The sequence below is a fragment of the Leiobunum rupestre genome, chromosome 11 (genome assembly GCF_980474605.1).
Source record: "Leiobunum rupestre chromosome 11, qqLeiRupe1.1.hap1, whole genome shotgun sequence".
In the NCBI taxonomy this organism is placed as follows: domain Eukaryota; kingdom Metazoa; phylum Arthropoda; class Arachnida; order Opiliones; family Sclerosomatidae; genus Leiobunum; species Leiobunum rupestre.
In genome coordinates, this window is record NC_143394.1 from 13,491,696 (window position 1) to 13,518,154 (window position 26,459).

General features: G+C 35.2%; 1 protein-coding gene across 2 annotated transcripts in view; it reads left to right on the plus strand.

The window, feature by feature from the left end:
• The first annotated feature begins 14,305 nt into the window (after nucleotides 1–14,305).
• LOC149921395 (lachesin-like) overlaps nucleotides 14,306–26,459 on the plus strand; it is a 162,396-nt gene continuing 150,242 nt past the window's right edge. For both annotated transcript variants that reach the window (XM_090163215.1, XM_090163216.1), the window contains exon 1: nucleotides 14,306–14,795. In XM_090163215.1, coding sequence (XP_090019341.1) covers nucleotides 14,465–14,795 — 331 coding nt within the window. In that variant the 5' untranslated portion in view covers nucleotides 14,306–14,464. The remainder of the gene's footprint in view (nucleotides 14,796–26,459) is intronic.

The window sequence follows — 26,459 nt, forward strand, 5'->3', positions numbered from 1 at the left end:
CTTGTACAATTGTATTGTTTTGAGAGACTATATATATACTATATATATATATAGTGTAGGGAGCTGTTGGCTCGCGTGGCTTGCAGGGCTTGCCACCACCCTCCTACGCATTATAACCCGGCCACCTGAATTAAAAAGGCTTCAAAAGTCGCTCGATGACTTAGGCCCAATAGGGTGCCTTGGGTATTTGCCTAGCTGATATGTATTTATATCTATATGCTGGACTGGGAAGCTCTCCCTCCCGTGTTAATTCGGGGGGAATACAATTGGTTCACATAAGCCCACTCCCCGTCTACCTCTCGCCCTCATGCCTTCCCTGCTCCATTAGGCTTTACTTCTCCCTACTCATTTGTCCGCGTAGTTATACGTTGTTGCAGAAGGCCTAGTACAAATATATGCATATATGTCAATATGTATCAACAATATACATAACGGTCTAATTCCCCCCACTGGCGTAGGCTTCAATCACGACGGGAGTTGTCAGATTTAGGAAACCAATAAGATAGGGGATTATTTGAATTTTTTAGGGGGAGGAATTTACTGGTGTTGTTAATTTTCCGGAAAAATGAAATGCGGAAAAAATTTCAGAAAATATTCCGCAAATCGGAATAATAAAAAATTGAAACGTAAATTACTTTTTAAGGGTATTTAGTTTATTTAACTTTTTATCGATATAAAATGTCTAATAACAGTAAACATACTACAAAAAAATAATAGTGTTACATTCTTAATCAGTTTAAACATGGATAGTAGATTTTAGAGGATCGGTAAAAAGCCTGGTTTTTAGCCCCCGTAAACCAATCACACTAACAATTGTAAGGGAGTCGGCCAAGGTTATTTGAAAAAAAAAACAAGTATCGCTAAGAGTGGACGATACTGTTCGAAAAAGTACATTTTTACGCCAAAAGGTATTTTTTCACGTTTTTATAGATAAAATATGATATACTAAATATCAGTTGATAGTTTTTATTGAATTAAAAAACCAAACTTAAAAATTACTAAAATATAAAGCGCAAAAAATTACGTAACAATATCAACCGCATTAGATTGCCATTTTGAAATTTTAAGATCACGTGGTACAAACGACCTTGCAAGACTCCCTCGGAGTCTCTCGAGCTGATTGATACGCGTGGAGAAATAAAATGCACTGTGGAAGGGTATCGAAAACCTGTCCTCTTAATTTACTGTCCATAGTTTAAAGCTAGTCTAGAGGTTTAGTTTTACTTTTAGATTCGAAAAAATTAGGGCAAAATACCGTTTTATTTAAATTTGCAAACAATATTTGACTAATCATGGAATGAAAACTTTTTTTTTCGGATAATACGGAAAATTTCCGGAAAAAAAGGCGTCGGTCATTTTCCGGAAACATTTCCGACTTACCACACTAGAAATTACTCTTCGAACATGAAGTATATTGGAGACACCGCTATAAATCATCATTCTCCCGTAGAAGAAATAAATAAATAAATTATTAACGTATCTATCCTTATATGTTTCTATTGGACTGAAACAATCCTAATTACTAAGATGAAAATTTCCGGGAACGAAAATAAGAGAAACGCTAATTTCGAAGTTGTCAAGGGGAAACGCTATCCCAGTTTCGATTTCGGGATGGGCGCTGTTAACGCGTGAACTACAAACAACGGCTGACTAGCTAAGTCCCGTTAAAGGTTAGGTTTTAACTTTTACAGTTCTTGACGTTGGAAATCCCTTTTTTCTTGGGATGCCTTCAAGAGCGTGAAAACAGTCACATTGACTAAATCGATTTTTATAATATCAAGCATACCGGGGAAAAGAAAACATACACCGGGAAATTCTACGAAATTCCGAGGGCTCTTGGGGAAACGGGCGCTACCCTGTACCGGGTGTAGGGCTCGGCATTATCCAACCGTTATCCGTTATATTCGCGGTTATTTGTGGCTAACCGAAAAATATCTTCGTTTTAAGCGCATTTTCATCGTTTTGCTTAGGGAATGGTTATTGGTTTTTATAAATAATATCATTGCAATTTGATTAGAAAAAAATAATTGTTTAAGATAATATGCGGTTGCTTATCTTATATTTAACCGTTTTGTGTAGCGAAAACGTAATTGTTTTAATAAATAATTTAATAAATATTTTATTGAAAAAATAATAGTTAAAGATATAATACGGTGATTTGATTTTTCTCAATCACTCTGGTATGGCACCACACGCAGAGGTATTCCTTGGTTTAAATGACACTTCTAATTATATTATGCGGTTTTTTAACCCAATATTTACCGTTATGTTTTGAGAACAGATAATAGTTTTTATAAATAATTTCATTATAATTTGATTTCAAAAAAATTATCGTTAAACATATTAGGTGGTTTTTTATCTTTATGTTTACCGTTATGTTTATTGAACCGATAATTGGCTATAGAAATAATTTCGTTAAAATTTGATTCGGAAATAATAATCGTAAAATAAACAATGCAGTTTTTTTATCTCTATTATAATCTACTTGAACCTATTATTAAATGGCATAAGAAATTAGTGAGTTTTAATAATGTGAAGCGAAAAAGCAGACCATGATGGCAGGATGGTACTTTGACTTTACGCCTTAACGTAACCTCTATGACCTATGACGTCAACTTAGGTTACCTTTTGTTGTGAAAGGTAATATCTTAATAGTAATATTTAAAGTCAATAGATGGCTGTGCGGTTATTGAAACTCGCTTTTTATATTTCAATAACACCACCAATAATTTTAGCTCATTTTTTTACTCCATTGCGCAGTCAAAAATTTGCACGTTCCGGGCAAACTTGTTTTATCACTTAGACAACGCCTGCCATCGTCTGCTACTAATGTTGCTCTAAACTTTATAAACAACGAATATCAACTGTCAGTGGGGGACAGAGGGAAATTACCACCGGTCGCTAGCCTCTATAAATTGCTCCTATACAATAGCATACCGAGCGGGGGGGAGGGCTAATGTAGATATTGCCTATTGGTATTACGAATATCAATTAAAATTAAGTTTTGTCATACGCATATCAATTAAAACTAATTTTATTAATATAAAATCAATTAAAATTAAATTTTGTAATACGAACATCAATTAATATTTTATTTTGTATTAGGAATATCAATTAAAATTAAATTGAATTTTGTAATTTGAATAACAATTAACATAAACAGAATTGAATTTTGTAATTCGAATAACAATTAAAATTAAACTTAATGGAATTTTGTAATTCAAATAACAATTAAAATTAAACTAAATTGAATATTGTAATTCGAATGACAATTAAAATTAAACTGAATTGAATATTGTAATTCAAATAAGCTTTAAATTTTGTAATTCCAATAACCATTCAATTTTGTAATTCGAATGACAATTAAAATTAAACTGAATTGAATATTGTAATTCAAATAAGCATTAAATTTTGTAATTCCAATAACCATTAAATTTTGTAATTCGATAACCATTAAATTTTGTAATTTGAATAACAATTAATATTAAATTGAATTGAATTTTTTAATTCGAATAACATTTAAAATTAAATTTTTAAAAAGAATATCGACTAAAATTAAATTTTGAAATACTACTACCAATTAAAATTAAATTTTGTATTAAGAATATCAATAAAAATTAAATTGTAAAACGAACATCAATTAAATTAATTTTTAAATACGAATATCAATAGGGACTTGGCAGTGCTACGTCACAGTTTTTTTCAATAGTTTTTATCGTGGGGAGAAAAATATGACCACAATGGCGGCCATGACCAAAGCTACGGAGTGCCAAGTCTCTATTGAAATTGAAAATTGTATTACGAATGTCTTGAATATTTTCAATTTTCCAAAATCAATTTCAAATAACAAATTAAGGAACATATAATATTATTATTATAAGGGACCAATAGTGAGTTACCAATTTTAAGTTACTGGATAGTTCGTGACGTCGCGTGTCTTAAATTTTACCCTTGAGAGCGGCCTTTAAAAAGAGTTTTCGTTAGTGGATATATAATGGGTTGGCCACATAAAATGGTAGATGAAGTTGAACTGTCTGAAAAAAATGTAATATCTACCAAAAATATTACCGCAAGCAAAAAATTGGCACGAAAAAGTCTTGCCAAGGCTTAGGGAAGATACAATTATTTAACGTACGAGATCAAAAACTCTAAATAGCGCTTAAGTAGAGCGGAAACTAAAAGAATTAAATTGATCATCCTACATTTGCAATATAATGAACTGGGTAGAAAGTTAAGAGAATGGTCGTTGGACTTTATGGTATCTATAGACTACAGCGCATTCTATAGATATTAAGGGTCTTTATGGACATTACAGGGCGCTATAGCCTTTTGAGTATTCTAAAGATATTTCTAAGAACCACATTTCAATATCCATAGGGACTTTACATTGCTCTATAATCTTAGAGTACTCTAGAGCTATTTCTAAAGAAACGCCTTTAAAGCTCTATAGGGTCTTTTTGAAAATTACAGGACTCTATAGCCTTTAGATTACCCCAGAGATATTTCTAAAGAATAATATTTAAAGCTTATAAAGACTTAATATTGATCTAAATATATTTTTAAAGGATACCTTTAGAGAGTCATCACAATTTTTTTATCATAGAATAATACTTTTCGTAGAGTTTGTCTATAGAAAAATGAAAAAATATTTTTGGAGCGCGCGCCATAATGCAATTTTTCCTTACGCGCGTCAAAACGTTTGTAAACAAAAATGCATTACGAAGCGCTCTAATGGAAACCAAGTATTAAACCTACCATAAGTTTTCGAGTCGAAAGCAACCATTACAAGGACCATATAAAGAGTACCTTGCACGTCCAGGCCCAATAAGTCCTTGCAAATAATGAATGGTTCTTACTTAATCCTCTATTCTGAAACATTCCCGAAACTTCACGTGTATAGTTTTGCCACTACAATTCGCTTTGAGAAAATGTTTACGGACACCCTGTATGGCATGAGCTTTTATATAAAAATATCTGAAGAGAAGCTAGTAGCTAAAAGAATAAAGGTATGTCCGTCTTGTTACTGACGCGCTCTGGGAAGAGTGCTGTAGCGGGGTCTGCCAGTAAACAAATCTCATTTATCCCCAGTCATGGAGCTGTCGGCTCTTCTTATCCCCTTTCGAGTCCAGGACAAAGACGCCCGCGAGTGTCCCAGCGAAAGAAAAGACTCCACGTCCTCCTCCCTCTAAACATTACCATTTCGACTTCAAAAGATACGCGAATATAAGGGACTTTTGTTTTAAAAACCATTATATCTTGGCCTCTTTACGGGGGTGCCTGTTAGATGCGTCCTGATATAATAGAATCGGCAATTCGACCACTCAGAGCAAAAATAAGGTAACACGAACAGTGTCGATTTTTCATCAAATTGGACTTGAAGGCGATGGTTGAATTTTTCACAATTGGACTTTGCGATTGCAATTTGAATTTGTCACGACTTTTGTGTGCTTTCTTTGCGTATTAGATTTGGAATTAAATTAATAATTAAAAATAAATAAAAATTTAAGCATTAGGTGAATTTGGATTGTAAACATTATTATTAAATTATTTTTAGAATTCAACTTATTTTAGTGGAGTTTAAAAACCCTCTTTTGGTTCTTAAAAAGTCACAAAATGGTTTATATTTTACGAGTTATTTGCTACGGTAAAAGATAAGTTTCTCAATTTTTTCGAACACTCACTTTTAAGTAAAAAATCTTGGGTTTAGCGATATTGATTTTTAACTAATAGTTACATAAAGACATGTACTATTGCAAATAACTTTTGATTAAAATTTAAATAATTTTCTCGATTTAACAGAATTACTTTATATTTGAACACGAAATTGAAAAAAATGTTTTGTAAGTTATCAGTTTATTTAGAGAAAACAATTGAATTGAAATTTATTACTGTACTTAAGTACTCTATTTTTATCAATTTAAAACTCTATAATAGCACCGTTATTAATTTAATTAGTAATATAATTAATTTGACCAAGAATGTACTTATTTACATTACGTTTAAATAAATACATTTTCGCTGTAATGCTCTGATACGCTGAATTCAATCAGGAGTTATTTTGATGTGAATTACATTAAAATCTGAGTTACGTTATTTTGTATCTTATGCTTGAAATTTTGGTATTCTAGCTCAGGCGTTCACACGCATCGAAAGATTAGCCCCTGCCTTCTTCCCCCTCTTCGCCGAAACCCCCCCCCCTTAACGGGATTATGTAAATTTATATTCTCTATATGGTCGAAAATTGACGGCAAAGAAAGACCTCAATGTGAACAAAGGAAATGTTTAATTCGTTAAATTTCCTAAACTAGGTCCTTTCTTTTTCAGCTTCGTCGCGAGCTCTACCGTATACGAAAAGGACGAGAATAATTTGGTGAAATGAAAAATTTGCCTAATTTGTATCGCGTCCTTATAGAAATTTAATTCACGTATGACTCCTTTATTTATTTCATATATTTATCTGAATGTAAATCGAAGGTTCTTCTTATCTTTGTATATTCCGCCTGAAGTAATACCAAATAAAAGCGCAGATTCGTAATCCGATTTCGTAGATGAAAAATATAAATGTCCAACGCCTTCTAGAAATGTCCCCCATTGGTCGATATTTGGTCTCACTTCACGGCTAATTGAGTATGGTTGTGATAAAGAAAATATATATATATAACATAGTTGTTAGTTCTCACAGCTGAATAAGTTCTTAATATTATTTTTTAATTAAATACGCAATTATTTTAGTAGAAGTAATTTCGCGGGCTAACTTTGATTTTTCAAAATATTTTGAGTTAGAAAAAATTGTCCTTTACTACTTTCTAAAACTATTTCATTTGAAAAATATGTGGCTTAAGTTTAAAGGGCTGCTGAATCGTTTGAAAAATGGAGTCCCAATTTCACGTGACTCAGGCATACATACCCTAAGCCCACCCTCAAAATTACAACGCTCATGTGATGTTGGGAGAATAGCATTGTAAACTGCCTCAAACTTGCAAAGGCACGAGTTTCATATTTACGTCTTAAGATAAATATTTTATGACTGATTTTATTACGTTTTCGTCTTAGTTTAATTTTTCATTTATTTTAAATATATTTCATATTAACAAAAATTATCCTTATGGGACTCTATAGCCTTTAGATAACCCCAGAGATATTTCTAAAGAATAACATTTAAAGCTTATAAAGACTTTATGTTGATCTAAATATAGTTTTAAAGGATACTTTAAAGAGTCAGCACAATTGTTTTTATCATAAAATAATTATTTTCGTAGAGTTTGTCTATAGAAAACCGAAAAAAATATTTATATTACGTTTATTAGTTATTGCCGTGTGAAAGCAAAATATACTACTGGCAAGGACGATAATATACTGCTCAGTTCTGTAACAAGTCGCGACTGTCTAAGAGAGTCCAGAAAAGGTTGGCTAGTAAAATTAGCATTGAAACAATTCGCCACCGAAAACTACAGCTGCGCCACCTAGTCACACTGCCTAGAACTATATTTGGGTGATACGGGTAATGGCGTTATGCGAAAATGCGCGTTTTATAACATCAATTAAAACATTTTACTAACGATTTTAGCATATTTTTTAAAGCGTGTTCGAATGTTTTGTATTAACAAACGACATTTATTTATTAATTTTGAGCTGTCAATAGGTATTGAATTCGTAAATATAAGTATAAATATTCGAGTTTAATAACACTATGAGTAGGCCTTGGAGAATTCATACACGGGATCAGTTTGAAAGTTTTAAAGGTATGTAGGAAATTTATTATTATCTCCACATTAGAACAAGCCCAGATCTTTATCTTTAAAATGGGCGCTGCAAATCTGTGCCCACTAACTAATCTTCCCTGATTTTATATTAGTTAACCACACATTAAAAAGATTTTTGCATTTCGGAAAATTGTGAAACGATAACTCCAACGTTCTTTTCTCACCATCTACTCGAATTGTAATATTTTTAAAGGCAGTATTACTACAAAAAGGCAACAAAGTACGCAGACAAATCAAGCTGCAGGGGTAGCGACTGTGGCGCCGCCTATACCCGTTTCGCTAGCGAATAGGAAGTGTCATATTTTTACTGATCATCTTAGTGAAAGAAGTTTACTGTGTTTTGCCATACGGAGTCTAAGCTCAGATTTATTCGCCTCGTCTGAAAAGGGTTACTAGATTCATTTTTGAGATCAAACTTTTTAACTGTCTTAGAAACTCATATCAAAAAATAGAAATTGGAATTTCAAATCGGTATAAACTAGCACTTGATTTTTATAGAAAATTTTAAAAAAGAAATTCAAAGTCATTGAGCAGTTAATTAAATATAATAAAAAGGCTTTTATATTTATTAAATTATTTTTTCCAACATAAATTTTGATAGTTTATTTACTTTACTTAATTACCATATATAATTGCAGAATACAATACGTTTTAAATAAGTAATAATATTAAATAAAACAAACGGCTGATACTACATAAGATATTTATTTGAATTGAAAAATCTATAAAATTTCGGGTTCAAGACCCCTTCTCAAGCTACTGTCGTTCTTAAAATTATGGTAATGAGACAAAATCCCCCCCAAAAAATCCCCCCGGACAAAATCCCCCCGCTGCCGGACAGAATCTCCCCGTTGCCGGACAAAATACTCGAATTCTCATAGGGAAAACGATTTTATATAAGGTAGTTATATCAAGGCTAGCGCACGGAGCGCGCAACGGTTAGGTTAGCCAGGCGCGTAGGCACCGGTTTCATGGGTTATCCGAAGAAAATATTAATGAGACAAAATCCCCCTTGACAAAATCCCCCATCAAGATCAAAGTGTAGTATCTGTTTGATTTGAATATTTTTCCCTATATTCGGTTTTTCTTATATTTTTAAATTTTTCTAAAATGTGAACAGATACTACACTTTGATTTAACCAAAATGCCGAGAGCAGATACTACACTTTCGTGTTTTCTTAGTTTTGGGGGGGATATTGTCCGGCAGCGGGGAGCTTTTGTCCGGCAGCGGGGGGATTTTGTTCCATAATCTAAAATTATACAAATGCCTTTCATATCTTCGTGTATTTTTAACTTTTTAAAACTCCCCCAATGTTGTATACAGATTTGACCACTATCTAATTTAATTTCACTTCTTCTTTAATAACTACAGCCTCCTTAAATTGTCTTTTAAAATAATTTCGTTATCTTTCAACAATGTCTCCGTTAACCCGGTCTATTTTGTGACCTTTCGCATTGCACACGTGACACGTTTTTATCACCTGTGTTTAAACACTTAAGAAAGGGATTTCTAAATTCAAATAAATATCATATGAACCATGTAGTATCATTCGTTTGTTTTAATTCGTATTATTATAAATTTTAACCATGGTCAATAAATTTTACTTATAAGATTAAGTAAATAAGTAAATTTACTTTAAAATATACCAAATTTTAAGTACGTAAATAAATTTAATTCCACAGGGGATCAAGTAAAAAAATTCCTTCGAAGTGACTCAAAGTCGAGAAATATTTGGTAGAGTGAAACTAAAAATATTGTTGCAAAAAAGCGTAGAAATTTACAATAGGGAATACGGACCCACTTTTTGTTTTAGAGCTATTCTAAGTTCCTCGAAAAGGTTTTTTCTTAAAATTGAGATAGAAAAAGATGAGGCTGCTCAGTTAGACAATTCTGGGAATACGAAAGAGACTTTGGCCGAAGGCAGCATTCGTCCCCAAAACAAAGACAGAAGCACAACATCCAATAGAAAAACACGAACGAGCGGAAAAGAAGGAGGTAAGAAAAAAGGAGAAGCAACGACACGCAAAGAGCGTTGTTTTTTCACGCACAATCCGCTGTCTCTAAAAACGAAAGCGCGCAGAAGGCCAAAAGAGCATTAAGAAGTGCATCAATTCTTTGTTTTGGTGGAACCCGTCTCTCAACACTATCGCTATATTTCTGTTATAATTATTCGGAAGGACATCAGTGACGGCGGAATAGGGTGGTACAGGATTACATTGTACTCTCCTAGATTTCACGCGGGGGTACAATTAATGTATTTGTACACCCCCAAATTTTCCTTCCAAATACTTCATAAATTACATTTTAGTCTATAATTTTCCAAACCCCATCAGAAAAAAATTATAATATTATACATAACGTAATAATATATTAATATAATTATACAGGGTGTTTCAAAAGGTTATGCAAAAATTTTAAGGAGTTGTAGGGGGTGAGTTGAGAAGTATGCCTGTTTTTTCCCATTTTCGTTCGATGAGTTAAAAGAGCGCCAGAGAGCTTCAAAGAGTGGCCTACTAGCCCCTGGAAGTAGGCTGCAACAAGCGCAAATCCAAGCAGCAGGGACTTTAAATACTGTTTAGGTTTACTTTTTTACGCTGGTTACCTCGATTTGTTTACAAAATCCTTTTGTACCTATCACACGAGCCCAAACCTTAATGTTCGCATTTCCCAGCTGCTTGGTTTTGCGCTTGTTGCAGCCTACTTCCAGGGACTAGTAAGCCACACTTTGAAGCTCTCTGGCGCTCTTTTCACTCATCGTAGTAAAATGGGAAAAAACAGGCATACTTCTCAACTCACCCCCTACAACTCCTTAAAATTTTTGCGTAACCTTTTGAAACCCCCTGAATAAAATAAAAAAGGGATTTAATTGAATACTGAATTAGACTTGTAATTTGCTAAACACTACTCTAGTTGTCGTGAAAATCACTAGCAAATATGCCATACAAATTTAGAAAAACAAGCAAAAATCAGTTTTTGGCTGTAAAAAAAAACATAATCTACTCGGAGCGCTTTGGGCTGCTCCGAATTTTTATTTGTGTACCTCACCAAATATTTTCCACTGAAGGACATGTACTTTTTTCGTGTACAGAGTAGCAAGTTATATTTGGTAATCTGAAAAGGATTTTGAGATGGTTTTTGAGTGTTATTTTCATGGTGATATCGTGGAAAATTTTGATCCAGATTTCAAGTAGTGACTGATTAATCATGGCAACGAATACTAGCCACACCTACGAACAGCCTATGAATAGCCTGACTAGGCTTTAGCTTAGGGGCCCGGGACTTTCCACGAGGTAGGGTAGGCCTGCAAAGAAGCTAGAGCAAGGTCAAGTTGGGTCGTTATAAAGCTCCAGCCTAGGAGCCCGTGTGGTAGTTAATATGCCACTGATTTAATGATTTTAATGTTAAATTCAAGATTTTTTATATTTATTTTTTCTTTCTGAAATTCTGAGTCTTTAGTTTATCTTTAACTAATTTCTTAAACTAATTTCGTACAAACATTTATTCACATCCCTCTACGTGCGAAAATATGCGTAACTTACTCTGCGCATGTGCGAAGGACCGATCCTGTTAGGTAACGTCTTCTGTTGGCATTTTGCACAACATCCTACTTTTTGATTAAAGGGAATATAACCTGCAAAGCAATCTTTATGGAAGGCCCCTTCAATTTAACGAATTTCCATGCATAGTGGCGCCAAACATTTCTGAAGCCAAAGGCAGAAGCGGCCAGAGCTGCAAACGTTGGTATTCCACACCAAGTACCTGAGGTTATATTCCTTTTAAGGTGGTAAAGCTTACGCCCTTTTTAAACATGGCCGCTCCTTCTGAGCCACTTCGATCTGAGCTCCCATTTTTCTTGATATTGCGTGCTGGGAAAATGTGTCACGTAATAAAGAGGTACCTACCACCCCAGCACTTCCAACAGATGGCGTTTATCAGTTCACCAAAATTTCGCAACTCTAACTGGTGATCTTAAAAAAGTTACCATTACAACTCTTTAAACGCCCTTATTTAAGATATTGATTAAAAATCTATAAGTTATTAAGCAATAAGCATGCCGAATTGAATTTCCTTATTAAAACCTCAAAATGCTTTTCAATAAGTAAATAAAATAAAGCACAGAAAAACGTTAATAAATCAATACTCTGTTTGTTCACTTTATAAAACAAGAATCAAAATGCTTTTCAATAAGTAAATAAAATAAAGCACAGAAAAACGTTAATAAATCCATACACTGTTTGATCACTTTATAAAACAAGAATCTTTATTACCCACTTGTCAAGCGTAAGTCAGCCTAAGCAAGTGCAGTGACATTATTCTTACTGTCAACAATAATTGTCAAACCGTAATTGGGCCTATGCTGGAGCCTGAAGTATTAGCCTAGCTGATTTTTATTACTATAATTATTATTATAATTTTTATAATATAATACCAACTTTGTTTAATCAGTGTAAAGAGAGAGAGAGAAAGCAACAGCAATTTGAAGTTCGTGAGCCGCCCATTTACAAAAGTCTTACACTAGAACTAAACTTTTTCTTAAGATTTTAATAGAAACACATTTATTTATGCCTAATTAATTATTTAAGTAAACAGTAAAATAAAAATGATCTTATTCGCATTAATTATAATTCACCTTTGATATTAGGCCAATGCACCAATATACCAAATATTACCGTAATATAAGTTCACATTTTATCTCTTTTATCTAATAATAAGAAATTATTCATTTTAATCTTTAAAATACATAAATCTCAGTAAATCTCCAAAACAAAATTGAAATTTGGAATTGCTTTTCGAAAATAGCCTAAGCCCAATATAGGATTTGGCTTCGTATAAAGACGAAAAACGTTAAAAGCAAAAATGTGTATATCATTCAATGTCGTCCTATAGATTTTTTAAAGAAAAATATTTATGGCCATTGGGAATACGGTTTATTTATCGTGGAAGCAAAACATAATTAAGAAAGTAAAAAATCCTTTGACAAACAACGATTCGATCCGCTATTTTTTTTAAGTTCTGTAAAGAGATCAATGATTTAGCCCACATTTATAAATAGACCATCGACCTTAATGGCATGTTCATTTCGGTTTCTAGATAATCGGATACTCTGCCACGAGCTCGAAAGCTAGTTAAATTAGATTTTAAATGAATGTTTATAATAAAATTGGCGATTTGTGAAAATATTTAAATTTTAGATATTCTTGGAAAGCTATATATTCTTGTACGTTTTATTTACTGTACGTTTCCGAAATATTTATTTAATTAGCTTCATTATTTGATACCTAAAACTATTGCTACGTCCTCTTTGGGTTGCCGACGTATATAAGCAGACTAAATTTTATGTCCTGTACAACGCATTAAAAAATAATAATCCCATTTTTCCTATAAGGAATAAAATTTTCTGTCTGAGTTTTCTGTTATAGACGACAAAATAACGATTTAAAACCCCTTTTGATATTAGCGTTGGAAATAGGCATTTTGTTTAGATGTTGCCATGGACATAAGGGAAAATTCAACGAGGCACCCTGTTTTTAAGTATGAACTGAACAAAAAATAGTTCAGCAAGCGTAGCTTATTTTATAGATAGGCATATTCGCCATCGTTAACACTTTTATCGACAAAGAATCGTTAACCTTTAACAATATCAATATTAAAAATTTAAATATTACTATTTATAAATAGATAAAACACAAGCAAGAACGAAATTAATTTTATGTTTACATAGATAAATAACGATTTCAGAACCTTGTGATAATAACGCCGAAAACTCTTCGTCATTGAGAGCTAGGAGCAACAAACACAAGGATAACTCAGCTAGCCTTTAAACACGCTAACGCAGTGTTGCGTACAAATTTTATTGGACATTTGGGGAAAGGGGGAAGACAATTTCCGAATTTTCCCCTAACCAATGAAAACTGTACACAAGAAAATTCACGATTTTTGACGGGTCGCGTTCTCCTTGCGTGGGGTGCTGTGTTTGTTGCTCCTAGTTGAAAGGTATATGAGCTTACATACTCGAATTTCCACGAATTTCACATTACTGCCACCTTGTTTAACAGAAGCTCGGGGTGATTGGCGCCATTTTCGTTTAAAAAAGTAGTACAGCGTATTATTCATTCTCCGTTTAACAGACACTGTGCATATAAACGTGAAACATGAAAATAAATACAGTAGATTTATTTAAAAAGTTAATAATTACAAGCATGTATGAACTTAAATTTATCTTAACGTCGTGGAAGAAAGTGACCATGAATTAGCGAACCTCTTTCCACTTGGACCTATTGCGAAAAGTAAACTTGCCGAGCCTCAACGTTCGTCTCGGCTCCTTTTTATCTAACAACATTTCGTTGATAGAAATTATTGCGTCGGAAAAGAAGTACGAAAGTCAAAGCTCGGGGAATCGACGCATGCGCCGAAGGAACAGAGGCATTAACGAACGGAAAGAGGGAACGCGGCTTACGCCCCCCCCCCCTCCGTCGAAACTATTCCGCTTTCAGGAAAAGCCGAAGCAACGGGGAATCGGAGCTTAGACTTTCGAGAAACTCCGCTTAGCGTACAACGCGCTTCCGACGTTGCATCTCGCGGGTCCAGAGGTCGCGCGCGCGAACCGAGCAAACAGAACGCGTTGAGCGAAATCGTCAATCCCATCGGAAAATGAGCAAAGATCAAATCGAAAAAGTTCGGATTTGGAGAGAGACGTCACATGGACTCGAACCTCGAATCGGACATCGCGTATCGGACGCTACCACCGACCAACAGCTCCCGTAAGAAGACACCGTACAGTCTGTCGCGAAGTGGCATGATCGAATCGTCGTCCCGAAAGAGGAGGTCCAGGCCCACCCGGGACGAAGGACAGTTACGGACACCAGTTGTTGGCCTTATCGGGCCGCCACCGCAGTATCGCGAAATCGGACACTTACCGCCCTCAATGACGTCGCTGAAACGATTACAAGGTCGAAAACACCCCAGCAAGAGTTGCCTCATGGTTCTCATTTGGGCCACCATCGTTCTGGAGACCCAATCCGCCTCCCCAGGTAAGACTGCTGTCACGCTTCATACGGAATGGGACTTTCCCGTTACTTCTTAATACTTCTTTGAGACGCTAATACCCTAATAGTACCTTTTACACATTGCCAATTATTTCATTTTATATCACGAAACTTACTGACATATTCCACAGTTCATCAAATTTAACGTACGCTGAAATATACTTTTGTAATTGACTTAGAACCCTTTTTCGCTGATACGCTAACACCTTCAAATTTATTTAATTCTAAATAACATAAATTTTTGAAAATAACTATAATTTATCTCGGCTATTAGAAATATTATTACTTCACATCTTTACGCAATAAATTTTCCAGACTAATTATTTATTGTAAAAGGTTCAAATTTCAACCATTTCCGTTGGAGAAGACATACTACAAAAATATCCCAATTGACTTATAAATAACAAAATGTCGCTGCTACATAATTAATTTTAACTTATATTGTTAAATGTGGAAAGTTAAATATGGAACGTTTTCTCACGCCATCTAAGATCCTTTCTCGATTTAACAATTATACTACGAAATAGCCCATTTAAATATTCTTAAGTAACCTAGTATTACTGCTAAATTATTCACTTTAAATAACTTCGAATGAAAATATAGTAAGCGCCTAAAATATCGAAGGTTTTCGCTTTCGAATCTTGCGCTAAAAATGAACGAAAACAGTGAAATAGGTTCCTATATAAAGCAGAGATGGTCTCACGCGTTGCGTTCTCTCTATTTTCCTTAAATTGTTTCGCTTTCGCCGGCAAGTCATCGTCGTCTGGAAAACGAAACAAAGAGAGGAGACCCGCTACCGAAATAATGAGTATAGAAATCACAAAAGCGAACTTTTAAATTGCTTTTCCAATGAAGTCAATTTAGTTCATTATTCGGCAAAGAAAAGGAACGGAGAAGATAGGCTTATAGCAGAAGAATGACTTACAGGAGAAGAGCGAAAGCTTTTCGGGTTTGCTTCCATTAAAATCGCCGCCCGAGGAAGGCGACGAAACAGTTGTTTTACGAGTGTAAAAATACCGAAAAGAAAAAGAGAAATGATTCGTGCAGTATAAAGGACCTTAAAATCCCCCTATAGAATTGGTAAAACCCCTCTAAACTTACCAATTCGACTAAAAAAGAATTTAAAGAGATTTTGCGGTATAGCTTTTAAAAAATTAGGCGTTGGTTTGAAAAAGTATGTTCCGAGCAATCTCGACATCTTCTTAGGGACGAAAATTGAAGAATTCGAAAGATAGGAAATTCCCCATTTTTATAGAAAGCGTGTTTTCTTTTTCTCCACAATTTTATTTCTAATCCATTTCTTTTATTTTTCCCCTATAATATTGATAGATGATTTCTACAACGCAATAAATTTTTTTCTCATTTTTTTCGGTACGGCTTTGAAAAAGAGGACTTATAGGGACTGTTAAGGCCCTTTTAAAAAAGGCGGCTAAAGAACAAAAGAGAGAAAAGTTGAGCCTCTCTGTAATGGGCAAAGTGGATTTATTGTTTCGTACTTTATCGAACAAGGAAGCTTTTCGCGGTTTATTGAAGAAGTCATTAGGGTATATTTTTATACGTGTACAAATTTGACTTCCTCTGGTTTTCTCTCGCCTCTTTCGGCTCTTTTGAACGACCAGTTACGAGTTAATTGAGACGAAAGCTTGGGTTCGTTTATTTCCTCGCAAAGTCATTGACGTATTTGCTAGATCCAAACAAGATGTCGTGGTTTTAATTATATTTATATTAAGATCTTACGAATGTTAAAGGCCTAGTTTTGCTTCTTCCTGTCCCCCTTAAATTGGTGGTAGGCCAACCGCTGAACATGCTGGCCCACCACCAGGGTATATGCTTTTCAGGTAAGTTATTTGAAAGGGGGACAGGCAGAAGCCAACCTAGGCCTTTAACGTAAGTTACATAATCACTCGTAATTATGCCATAAAAATATCTTCTTTAATGAAACCAAGAATGAATTTATTTATACTTATGACGATCCCACTCAGGCTCGAAGAGTAAGCTCCTGCCCCATAATAAAAAAACTCCGTGGTATCAATGAACACCGTTGAAGAGATAAAAGAGACCAACAATGTTTGGGGAAACTAAAATATATTTATTTATGAAAATAAACCGATACACGGTTCAAGGCGGAGGTACAAGTGGTATTTCATTGGTTCCGACCCCCTTGGAACACACTGATTACGTTTTAAATAAAGCTCTCTCCTGGCGGAGGTAAAAATGTACAATGACGCCACATACTCATTCTTTCTAAGAAGAAGTAATTAAATTCTTGACAAAAACCTTGTTTACAGGATACGTCATAAATTACGTCACTGCCAACTCCGTTACGAAAAATGCCTCATCAAATTTATTGATGGAAAACGGAAGTTAGCGCGCGGAATTACTCTCTCGTTTCTAGCTTTAACAATCTGTAGTTTAGCTCGTGCCTCACGATAACGAGATTTGGTTTCCATGGTAACCTTTACCATAGCTCAAGGGAGACAAGAGTTTTCCATTAACAGTCCACTAATTCTATGTTCCTTGTGACAAGATCATATTCAAGTTTTATATCGCAATGTTAAACAGAGGCATGTTTATGAGTGATTATGATACATTTGATGTTAATCTTACAACTGATAAGGCCGTTTTGCCCTTTTTACGGCACAGCATCGTTTTGTCGAATAACAATCGTTCTTATCCTCAAAATCAGTAAAATTGTTTTGGAAAAACGGTTTTATAAATTCTGAAATCTGGTCGAAAAACATTCTAAAAATGTCTAATGAATAAATCAGAATCGGAAATCAACGCGAAAATCATACTACAAATACCAACATCAGTTTGAACTTTCTAAAATCGTATTTTATTTATAATTCCTTTACTCAAAATTTTCAAAAGCACGACAAAGTGTCACTCGCCTTGTCAATACGGTCATCAAAACTTTACGTCAAATAATTTTTAAAACACTATAAGTGACATTAACCTGAGCCATTCTTTTAATTTTATATTTTTTCAATGACTGATGAGATTTGCCACAAGAAACGTACTCGGATATCTGAAATGATATCTTCAATATCTGGGACATGTTTTTAAAGAGTGTGTTCTTGTGCAATTAGTGCATTTGGAACATGTTTCCAACAATGGAAAATCAATAAAAACTCTCTTTGTGAAGTATGGTCCACATTATATTTCGCAAACAATCTGCACGAATTATAACGACATTTTGAAATCTCACTTTGATTTGAAGCTTCTTTTCATTTGAAACCTATATATAAAATTAAATTTGAAAATTACCAAAAGTATTACATTCTATGTTCCATGGATGATGTTTGTAATATAATGTTTAAATTTTCTGGCTTAACTGTAATGTATTTAAGCTATTTAAATGTTTTTCTTATTATTTGTATTATATACGTATAAAAATCAAAATTAAAATTAGCAATTTTATCGTATATTTATCATTATGAAAATTAGTATTATTTTTCTATTACAAACATTATTAAAATGTCTATGTTTCATGCACTAACACAGATGGTTTTAGTGGCCTTTAGATAAAAACGTATCAAATTTTGGGGGTTCGTCCGGGATCGTTTTTTATGGGTTTCGTTTTATGACTGTCTGGTTGCGGGCTGGAGAATCTGCGTCAAGTATCGACTAACAAAAAAGCTTCCTTCTAAATTTATCTCTAAAATAATAAAGTAAAAGTTCGTGCCTAAAAGCACGAGTGAAATGTGCAGTAACCAAAAGCGTGAAATGGAATCAATTTTCTGGTTAAGCTGGATTATTGAAATTTTTTATAGTTTTCGTAGGTAGAAAGAATTGTATTTGACTATAGAGGCACTTTAATACTTCATATTCAAATGAAGCAATTGATACGGTTCACCGCGAAAACAGAAATTTCGATAGAGTAATGGCAGTGCTACGTCACACGACGTCACCCATGATTTTTCCTGAACATAAAAAATTAAAAGTGCTACTACTCTATAATAAGGAAAATAAATAAAACAGAATGGCGTTAAAATAATTTCAAAAGCTGAAGAATTAATGCGTCATTTCGAAGTAAACATTTCTTAAAGGTGCACAAATATCAAATGTTCCGGCGAAATAAAGGGATAGCATTTATAAGGAGGATTTCAACTTTTATTATGATTTCCCGGAAAAATCAACCGATGGAACTACGGACTCTATAATTTATATAACGTAACGCGTTTGCAGGCGCTTGTTTATAACAAAACGCATGTTGGTTACGCCTTGCACGAAGAGCCACTTGTTCAAGTTTCTAAAACGAGAGGGCACCCTTCAATCTACGCGCGTATAGCTTAAAATGAAGCGCCATCTCCACAAATCAAACTCTCTCGTAAGGCTTAACCACTAATTAAAGTAACAAACGATACTCCGTACAAAACTGCAATATAATCGTAATTGGAAGTATAAACAAGAAGCAACCGTCGCGTCCCGAAATTTTACGTTCTGAAATTTCTTAATAACGATAATGGCCACCCCCTTTTTAGGCAAGCCGCTCTATCCTCATTTCCTAAAGTTATTTTATAGTTCGTACCTTCTCGCTTCCCTCTTTGCGGAGCGTCTTTATAGGGCCCGTAACGGAGGGAACTTTTATAAAGAAAATATACTATACAGTCTCTCTTTCTAAGATATGCAAAGTTTTCTTCTTTTAAGGACCGAGTCACTTCGCCCCCCCCCCCCCCTCTGTCACCCGACGTCTCCAGCGCCCTCTCGCGCTCGCATCGCGCTACGGTACTTCGCTTCTATGAGCCGTTTAAAGAAGCTCATCACGTACTGGTGGTAACTTCACAAAAGAATTTCTTTTCTGGGCTGCCACCAAATAAGGGGGGAGGCGTATATTGGGGGAAGACAATTCCCGGGCCCCTCCCCTGTTCACCCCCCTCCCCCCTCGGTTTTATACAATTCCAGAGGATCTTGGTTTGGCGAACGCACACCGAGAACTAATCAGATGGGCCGTCCACGGCTTGTGAGATATTACAAAAAAAACCTATTATAGGCGATCAAATTAAGCGTGCTTCGGTGATCACGAAACTGACAAGCCTCCGCGAACCATCTTATCAACGCGAGTTCTACTTTGTGAATTTCGGTGTAAACTGAACCATAGAAAAAGGAGCTATATATTTTCTTTGTTGTTACTTTTAGAAATTTATCGAACTTTTTAGGTTTATGATATTTTAAAATAAATTATTATAAACGCACCAAAAAGTAAAAATTGATGATGATTTCGGTGTAAAATGAGTCATGGAAAAGAGTTATAATTTTATGGGGGTATTTAAAGAAATTTAGATTTATTGTTTGTTCCTAAATTGTTGTAAGTTTAATTTTTTTTTTGATAATCTCTCTGTAAAATGAACTATGAAAATTGGTTGTCATTTTTGGGAGAAATGTCTTGTCCTTTTTAGGTTTATTTTTTTAATGAATTTATTATTTAATTTAATAATTTTACTATAGTTGCGTACAGCAGGTGTTAGCAGATTATATTTATATTTGGTTCCTACTGTAACTCATTCCATATTATTAACTTAAGTATCTACCGGATCGGTGGTGTCTAAGGATTCGTGCTGACACCCATTGGGTTCTTTCAAAAAAAAACTACCGGATCATTTTAAAGTATTCTTTGATAATTATATCTCTTTACTAGCGTTATTGCAGTCTTCTGATTGGTAATACAATCAAAGAATAGCCTAATCCACAATAATTTCAATGATTTTGTCCCTTCTGTGGCCCTTTAGCCCACAAAATATTAACCCAAACTAGAGCATAGCTGATAGCTCGGATTTGATTTGGGTCGGCGGCGGCGTTTCACGAAAATCCCCCGGCGACAGCGCGGCGCACCGATTTTTCAAAAATTCCCGGCGGCGTTGAATTTTTACAGCGGCGGCGTGAAGGGGAATTTTTTTTCCCTGTTTTGAATATTTGGACAACAAAAAATCCAAAATGTTTTTGAAGAAAATAAAATAAAGTTACTAAGAAAATATCAAAAAACAAATTGGGCGGCGGGATCAAAATATATCGGCGGCGCGCTGAAAAGTAAATGACTCGGCGGTGGCGGCGGTTGGGCGCCCGAGAAAATATGGGCGACGGCGCCATTGGATCGGCTAGGCTCTAACCCAAACTATATTGCCCAATCCACAAACCCTGACCAACCTAATAAGCCAATACCAACCATAAAACAATAACGGCTTAAAACAGTCTACAAAATTGGTGAAAACGTATTTAGGTTCAAGAGAACGTATGATTTGACCCGGTTTTTATAATTTGAAATTATTTAACGAGATAAATAAGAATCTACCAATAAAATTAAATAGCAAATTCAGTTTTTTTAAGTTTCATGAATTTCATGAAAACTGTCATACCTAGAAGCAACAAACACCGCAACCTGTCAAAAGTCGGGGATTTTCTTGTGTACAGTATTCATTGGTTAGACGCTTTAGGGCGTGCTGACGTCGGAAGGGGAAAATTCGTAAATTGTCTCCCCCCCCCCCCCGCCCGTAAAACGTTCAGAGTGTTTAAAAGCTAGCTACGTTCTCCTTATGTTTGTTGCTCCTACGTCATACGCACCTTTCCATATAAAAGGTAAAAAATATATTGTTACGACCAATAGCAGATGACGTTCTGGAGAAAATGGAGATTTCGTTTGATAGAAAGCTATGCTTGTAGGGTAACCTTAATATGGGTTTAAGGCTTAAGTAGTTAGGATGTTGCAAGTGAAATATGCGTTGATGATTATGAGGAATAAAAACGACTTCGTTATATTTGCATATTTAATAACACAATTGATGATATTTACAATGGGTCCTACTAGTTTCGTTTCGTTTAGCAAAACATCCTCAGGGTTTTTAGTCGTTTTTATTCCTCATAATAATATGGGTTTGTAATGGTGCATATTTATTCTTAGTAGGGGCTATAAATTCCTAATACCATTTATAAAAAAATCTTCATTAACCTAGGTCACCGTTAGCGGTGTAAAAGTACACATTTAATTAATTAATTTATTAATTAATTTATGTACTTACTGTCAAGTTGAGAAAGTGCTACCTACGTGTAGATTATTTCTATAATTTCTTTAACTTAATACTGGAGCCATAGAGGCCGTTAAGAAATTTCTCGAGATAGCGTGATAGGCTGTATCAGAAGTATATAGCATATTTATCTTACAAGACAAGTATCCATCTAGGACTCAAACAATTTTAATGAAACACTTACCTTAGTAGGTTTAACCAGTTTTCAACGACCTCAATTTCCTAGCGAATGAACATTTACCACGAGCATTACACCAACTAAAGATGAGAAATGTAGAAAAAAAATGTACTTAGGCGTAAACCAATCTCATTGGCTCTTTAAACTGACGTCTTTCACCGTTAGTGAAGCATACTGATACTTCATAGAGTTAAAAACACTTTATTTACCTCAGTCCTTTCACAGCTAGTCAATATTACAATCTTTTTACTAAGTTAATATGACCACTAAATTCATCCGGCTGGAGCCTCTGAAGGTACGTGTTTCAAGCGATTAACATTAAAGGGGCTGGAAAGTGGGGTTTTGAAATCGTCCAGTGACGTAGTATCTCCAAAAAAATCCGGACCCTGCTTTATTTTCTTTATTCCCCGCTTGAGGAATTTGGCTCTGACGGAGATGTTTTGAAAATAGTGAGGAGCGACCCGCGAGAGAGAGACTAGTGAGAGGTATTCATACGCGAACTAAGATATTCGGGCATTCGTAGACGTGGTTTTGGTTCTAGTATTTTCATATTTATTTAATTACAATGAACGAGTTTAATTCAAATAAAAAACGGAAACGTGATGATACGAAAATATCTCTTGTTGGTGAATTAGATAAATGGGAAAAGGCAAAAGAACTGTGGTTGAGTTCTAAGGTTTGTCAAAATGCTCCAGTGAAACCAAGGCCCATAGAAATTGGCTTCTATTCATCTAGCGTTTTTTTACAAAATTCGATGAAACTCGCAAATAATAATTTAAAAAATTACGAACACATTACTATCAAAAGACCTTATCGCTCAAATGAATTTTTCGTTAAACATTTGTTGTTCACTAAACTAAATCTCATTAAAGATTAACGAATAATTAAAACTTCCTACGAGCTCAGCTAACCCTAACCAAGACCACGCTGGATTTCGTCATACAAAAATCCCAACACAGCGATGCCTGTTTACGTCTTCGCGAACTTGAGTAAAAGTAGTTCTACGCGCCAAATTTCGTTAATGACGTCACGAATGACGTTTTTCAAAACCCCACTTTCCAGCCCCTTTAATAGTATGAGGAGATACACATTTATATCTAAAAGATTGTATATACTTCTGACAATACATATGTCTGCCATGTAAAATTTGCCTTTAAAGGGAGTCGAACCCTCCTTGTTTGGTCGGGTGCGCCATAGCTTCTCTCTTTTCTCGCTCATGGTGCTAGTCTAGAACGATAGTAGAAACACCCAATTCTTTTATTAGAGGAAGCGTGCCCGCCCTGAAGTGGTTTTCTCACTTGAAACCTTTATTATTTCATATTTTAGTGTTCATTTTTTTAAATACACCCTTAATTAACATATAAACAACAATATCCAAGCTATAAATTAATTATTTTCATTATAGTTTGGATATTTATTCAAATATAATTTCTTAATAATGAGGTACGTGGTTTTAGATTCACGAAAGGCGTTCTAGTAGATATGAGAAATTAAAGCACTACCAAAGTGAGGATACTTTTAGTGGGAGAATTCCTAAAAAACCACTGTATTTCACACTACGTATAACACGTGGTTAGCAAAATGAGGGGAGGGAATTATGTATTGCCCCAAATGCCTGAAAAGGTTATACTCGCTTTAAACGTGACCTATCAAATTCAGCCTTTTAACAACACGCGTAAGTAAACGATTAAAGCTGACTCCGATTTTTAATGAATTCGTTGATAGCAGAGGCGAAGAGGGTTTGATGGGGTTTGAAGTGTTAAAATCCCCTTCCCTCATTGCCTCACTCCTCAAGAATGTTTACGCAAAAGTTGGCCACCCACCCAATTTTTTAGTCATCCCCCAAAACTTTGTCATATTTTTCATATATAATAAAATATATATAAAACCCTTCATCGAAGGTCAACAAACTTAGAATAAGCCAGAGGGCAAGTCAAGGGGGGTCCAAAAACGGTCCAAAACCCTGAGATGAAAAAGAGATAACCCTGGCGGCTTCGAATTACTAATAATGGTAGAAAAATGGCGCGTAAAAAAATAATATAAGGCGAAAAGGGTAGAGGGAGCCAAATACCGTCGCTGACAAAAGCAAACGCGAATGAGATGTGGAACCGGAAATAGAGACGTCGAACCCCCACCGTCCAAAAACTACTCCCCCACTCTCCACCACGCTATAGATCCGCTAGATGGAGGCACAAACCTACAGAGAGAGAGAGAGAGAGAGAGAGAGAGAGAGAGAGAGAGAGAGAGAGAGAGAGAGAGAGAGAGAGAGCAAAAAAAAGAGAAGCCACATATATAAAAAGTCCGGTTGTAAAAATATCATTTCTAAGTGTAGTAGGGTACGCGACGGGGGTATACGGCCCATCTATCAAGCTTTAGCTTCCGAGCGTAACCCGCGTATCGGAAATATAGCGGGACTCGTGACACCCCAAAAGTCCCGCGCGAAATGGGACTGTTCAAAGTCACCCTAGTGTAATATATACCGAAGGGTGAGCCGTAAAGGACTCAAAAGGCAGAAATATAAAAGATAATTTAAGAATGGAAAAAAACTCGCTAAATTGCTCTATAAAGTCGCAATCAGTCTTCGGAGAAGGCGCTGCTAACGTAGACGGGTCTAGCCAAGGGGGGTAGTATCGAGAAAGTATTAAAGCCTCGTTTGAGAAAAGGGGGCTATCGAACATGACAAGCTTAGAATTTGAGAGAGGGGTTGGGGTTCCGCACGCCCCCGACTCCGAAAGACGCTCCTACCATTTTTGAAAGAATGCTCCATCGAAGAGGCTCCGAAATTCTGAGCAGTTTTCTCTAGCTTTTAACGATTAGAATTTGGCCTTGTAACGTTAAAACGATAAGCTTGTTAGGAAGAAACGGAAACGTCGTTGGATGGCGCTAGCGTCAGGGGTGGGGAGATGTTTTCAAGACGCACGTAGCGTCCCCTTTTTGTAAATGATTGGCAGACGAGGATTTTATTCTCCTTAATAGACTCTTAAAACTCTGTTTAGTTAAGCCCGACCCCTACCAGTACATCGCGTAAGCGTTTAATTCCATCTACGATAGAAGCCTTAAGAGAGTTTCAGGTACACTTGAAAGAGACGAGACGTTTTAGCCGCCCACTGGCGAGACGACAGTCTGAGGAAGCTTAAAATTGAGCGCTTTCGCGATAAATAATGCACTGACGCTTAAACACAGCGGGCCGCAAAATATATCACGATAACAAGGCGTTTCATTATGCGTTTCGGGAAAATAATTAACTCTTCGCGAGTATACGAACCTCATTTTCGCGAAGTGCAACCAAATATTCGCGAGGTGTGTTTTTAAAATTGAAAAAAATCACAAAGCTTGCGTGCCTTAATGCGTTTATAATGGCTGTTATTCAGTATGGCAAAACGCGGCGACGGTGAGCGTCGACGCTAAAAATTCACATTAAGGCTGGTTTTCACAAGAACTATGGTTTTCATTCTACTTACCGCTGACTTCGAACTTTACGCAGCTAATTTACCCCTAGTGGTAAAATATACCAATAAAAACTCATAATGTTCTGATAAAAATTACACATACAATGTAACATAATAAATAAAGTTCTAATGAAAATCTTCCGATGCCTAAATGTAATTAACATTAAAATTTAACGCAAACCTTCGGTGCATATATATTAATCTAATAAAAAAAACTAATAAAAACTCAATGCGCCATGGGTGAATGAGATTGGAATAAAAATATTAGAGCGTCATTGGCTTAGTGTGCTTCTATTAAAAAACTCAATGCGCCATGGGTGAATGAAATTGGAATATAAATATTAGAGCGTCATTGGCTTAATGTGCTTCTAATAAAAAACTCAATGCGCCATGGCTGAATGAGATTGGAATTAAAATATTAGAGCGTCATTGGCGTAATGTGCTTCTAATAAAAAACTCAATGTGCCATGGGTGAATGAGATTGGAATATAAATATTAGAGCGTCATTGGCTTAATGTGCTTCTAATATAAAACTCAATGCGCCATGGCTGAATGAGATTGGAAAAAATATTAGAGCGTCATTGGCTTAATGTGCTTCTAATAAAAAACTCAATGCGCCATGGGTGAATGAGATTGGAATAAAAATATAAGAGCGCCATTGGCTTAATGTGCTTCTAATAAAAAAACTCAATGCGCCATGGGTGAATGAGATTGGAATAAAAATATTAGAGCGTAATGGGCTTTAAGTGATTCTAATAAAAAACTCAATGCGCCATGGGTGAATGAGATTGGAATAAAAATATTAGAGCGTCATGGGCTTTAAGTGATTCTAATAAAAAACTCAATGCGCCATGGGTGAATCAGATTGGAATAAAAATAATAGAGCGTCATGGGCTTAATATGCTTCTAATAAAAACCTTAATGCGCCATGGGTGAATGAGATTGGAATATAAATATTAGAGCGTCATTGGCTCAATGTGCTTCTAATAAAAAACTCAATGCG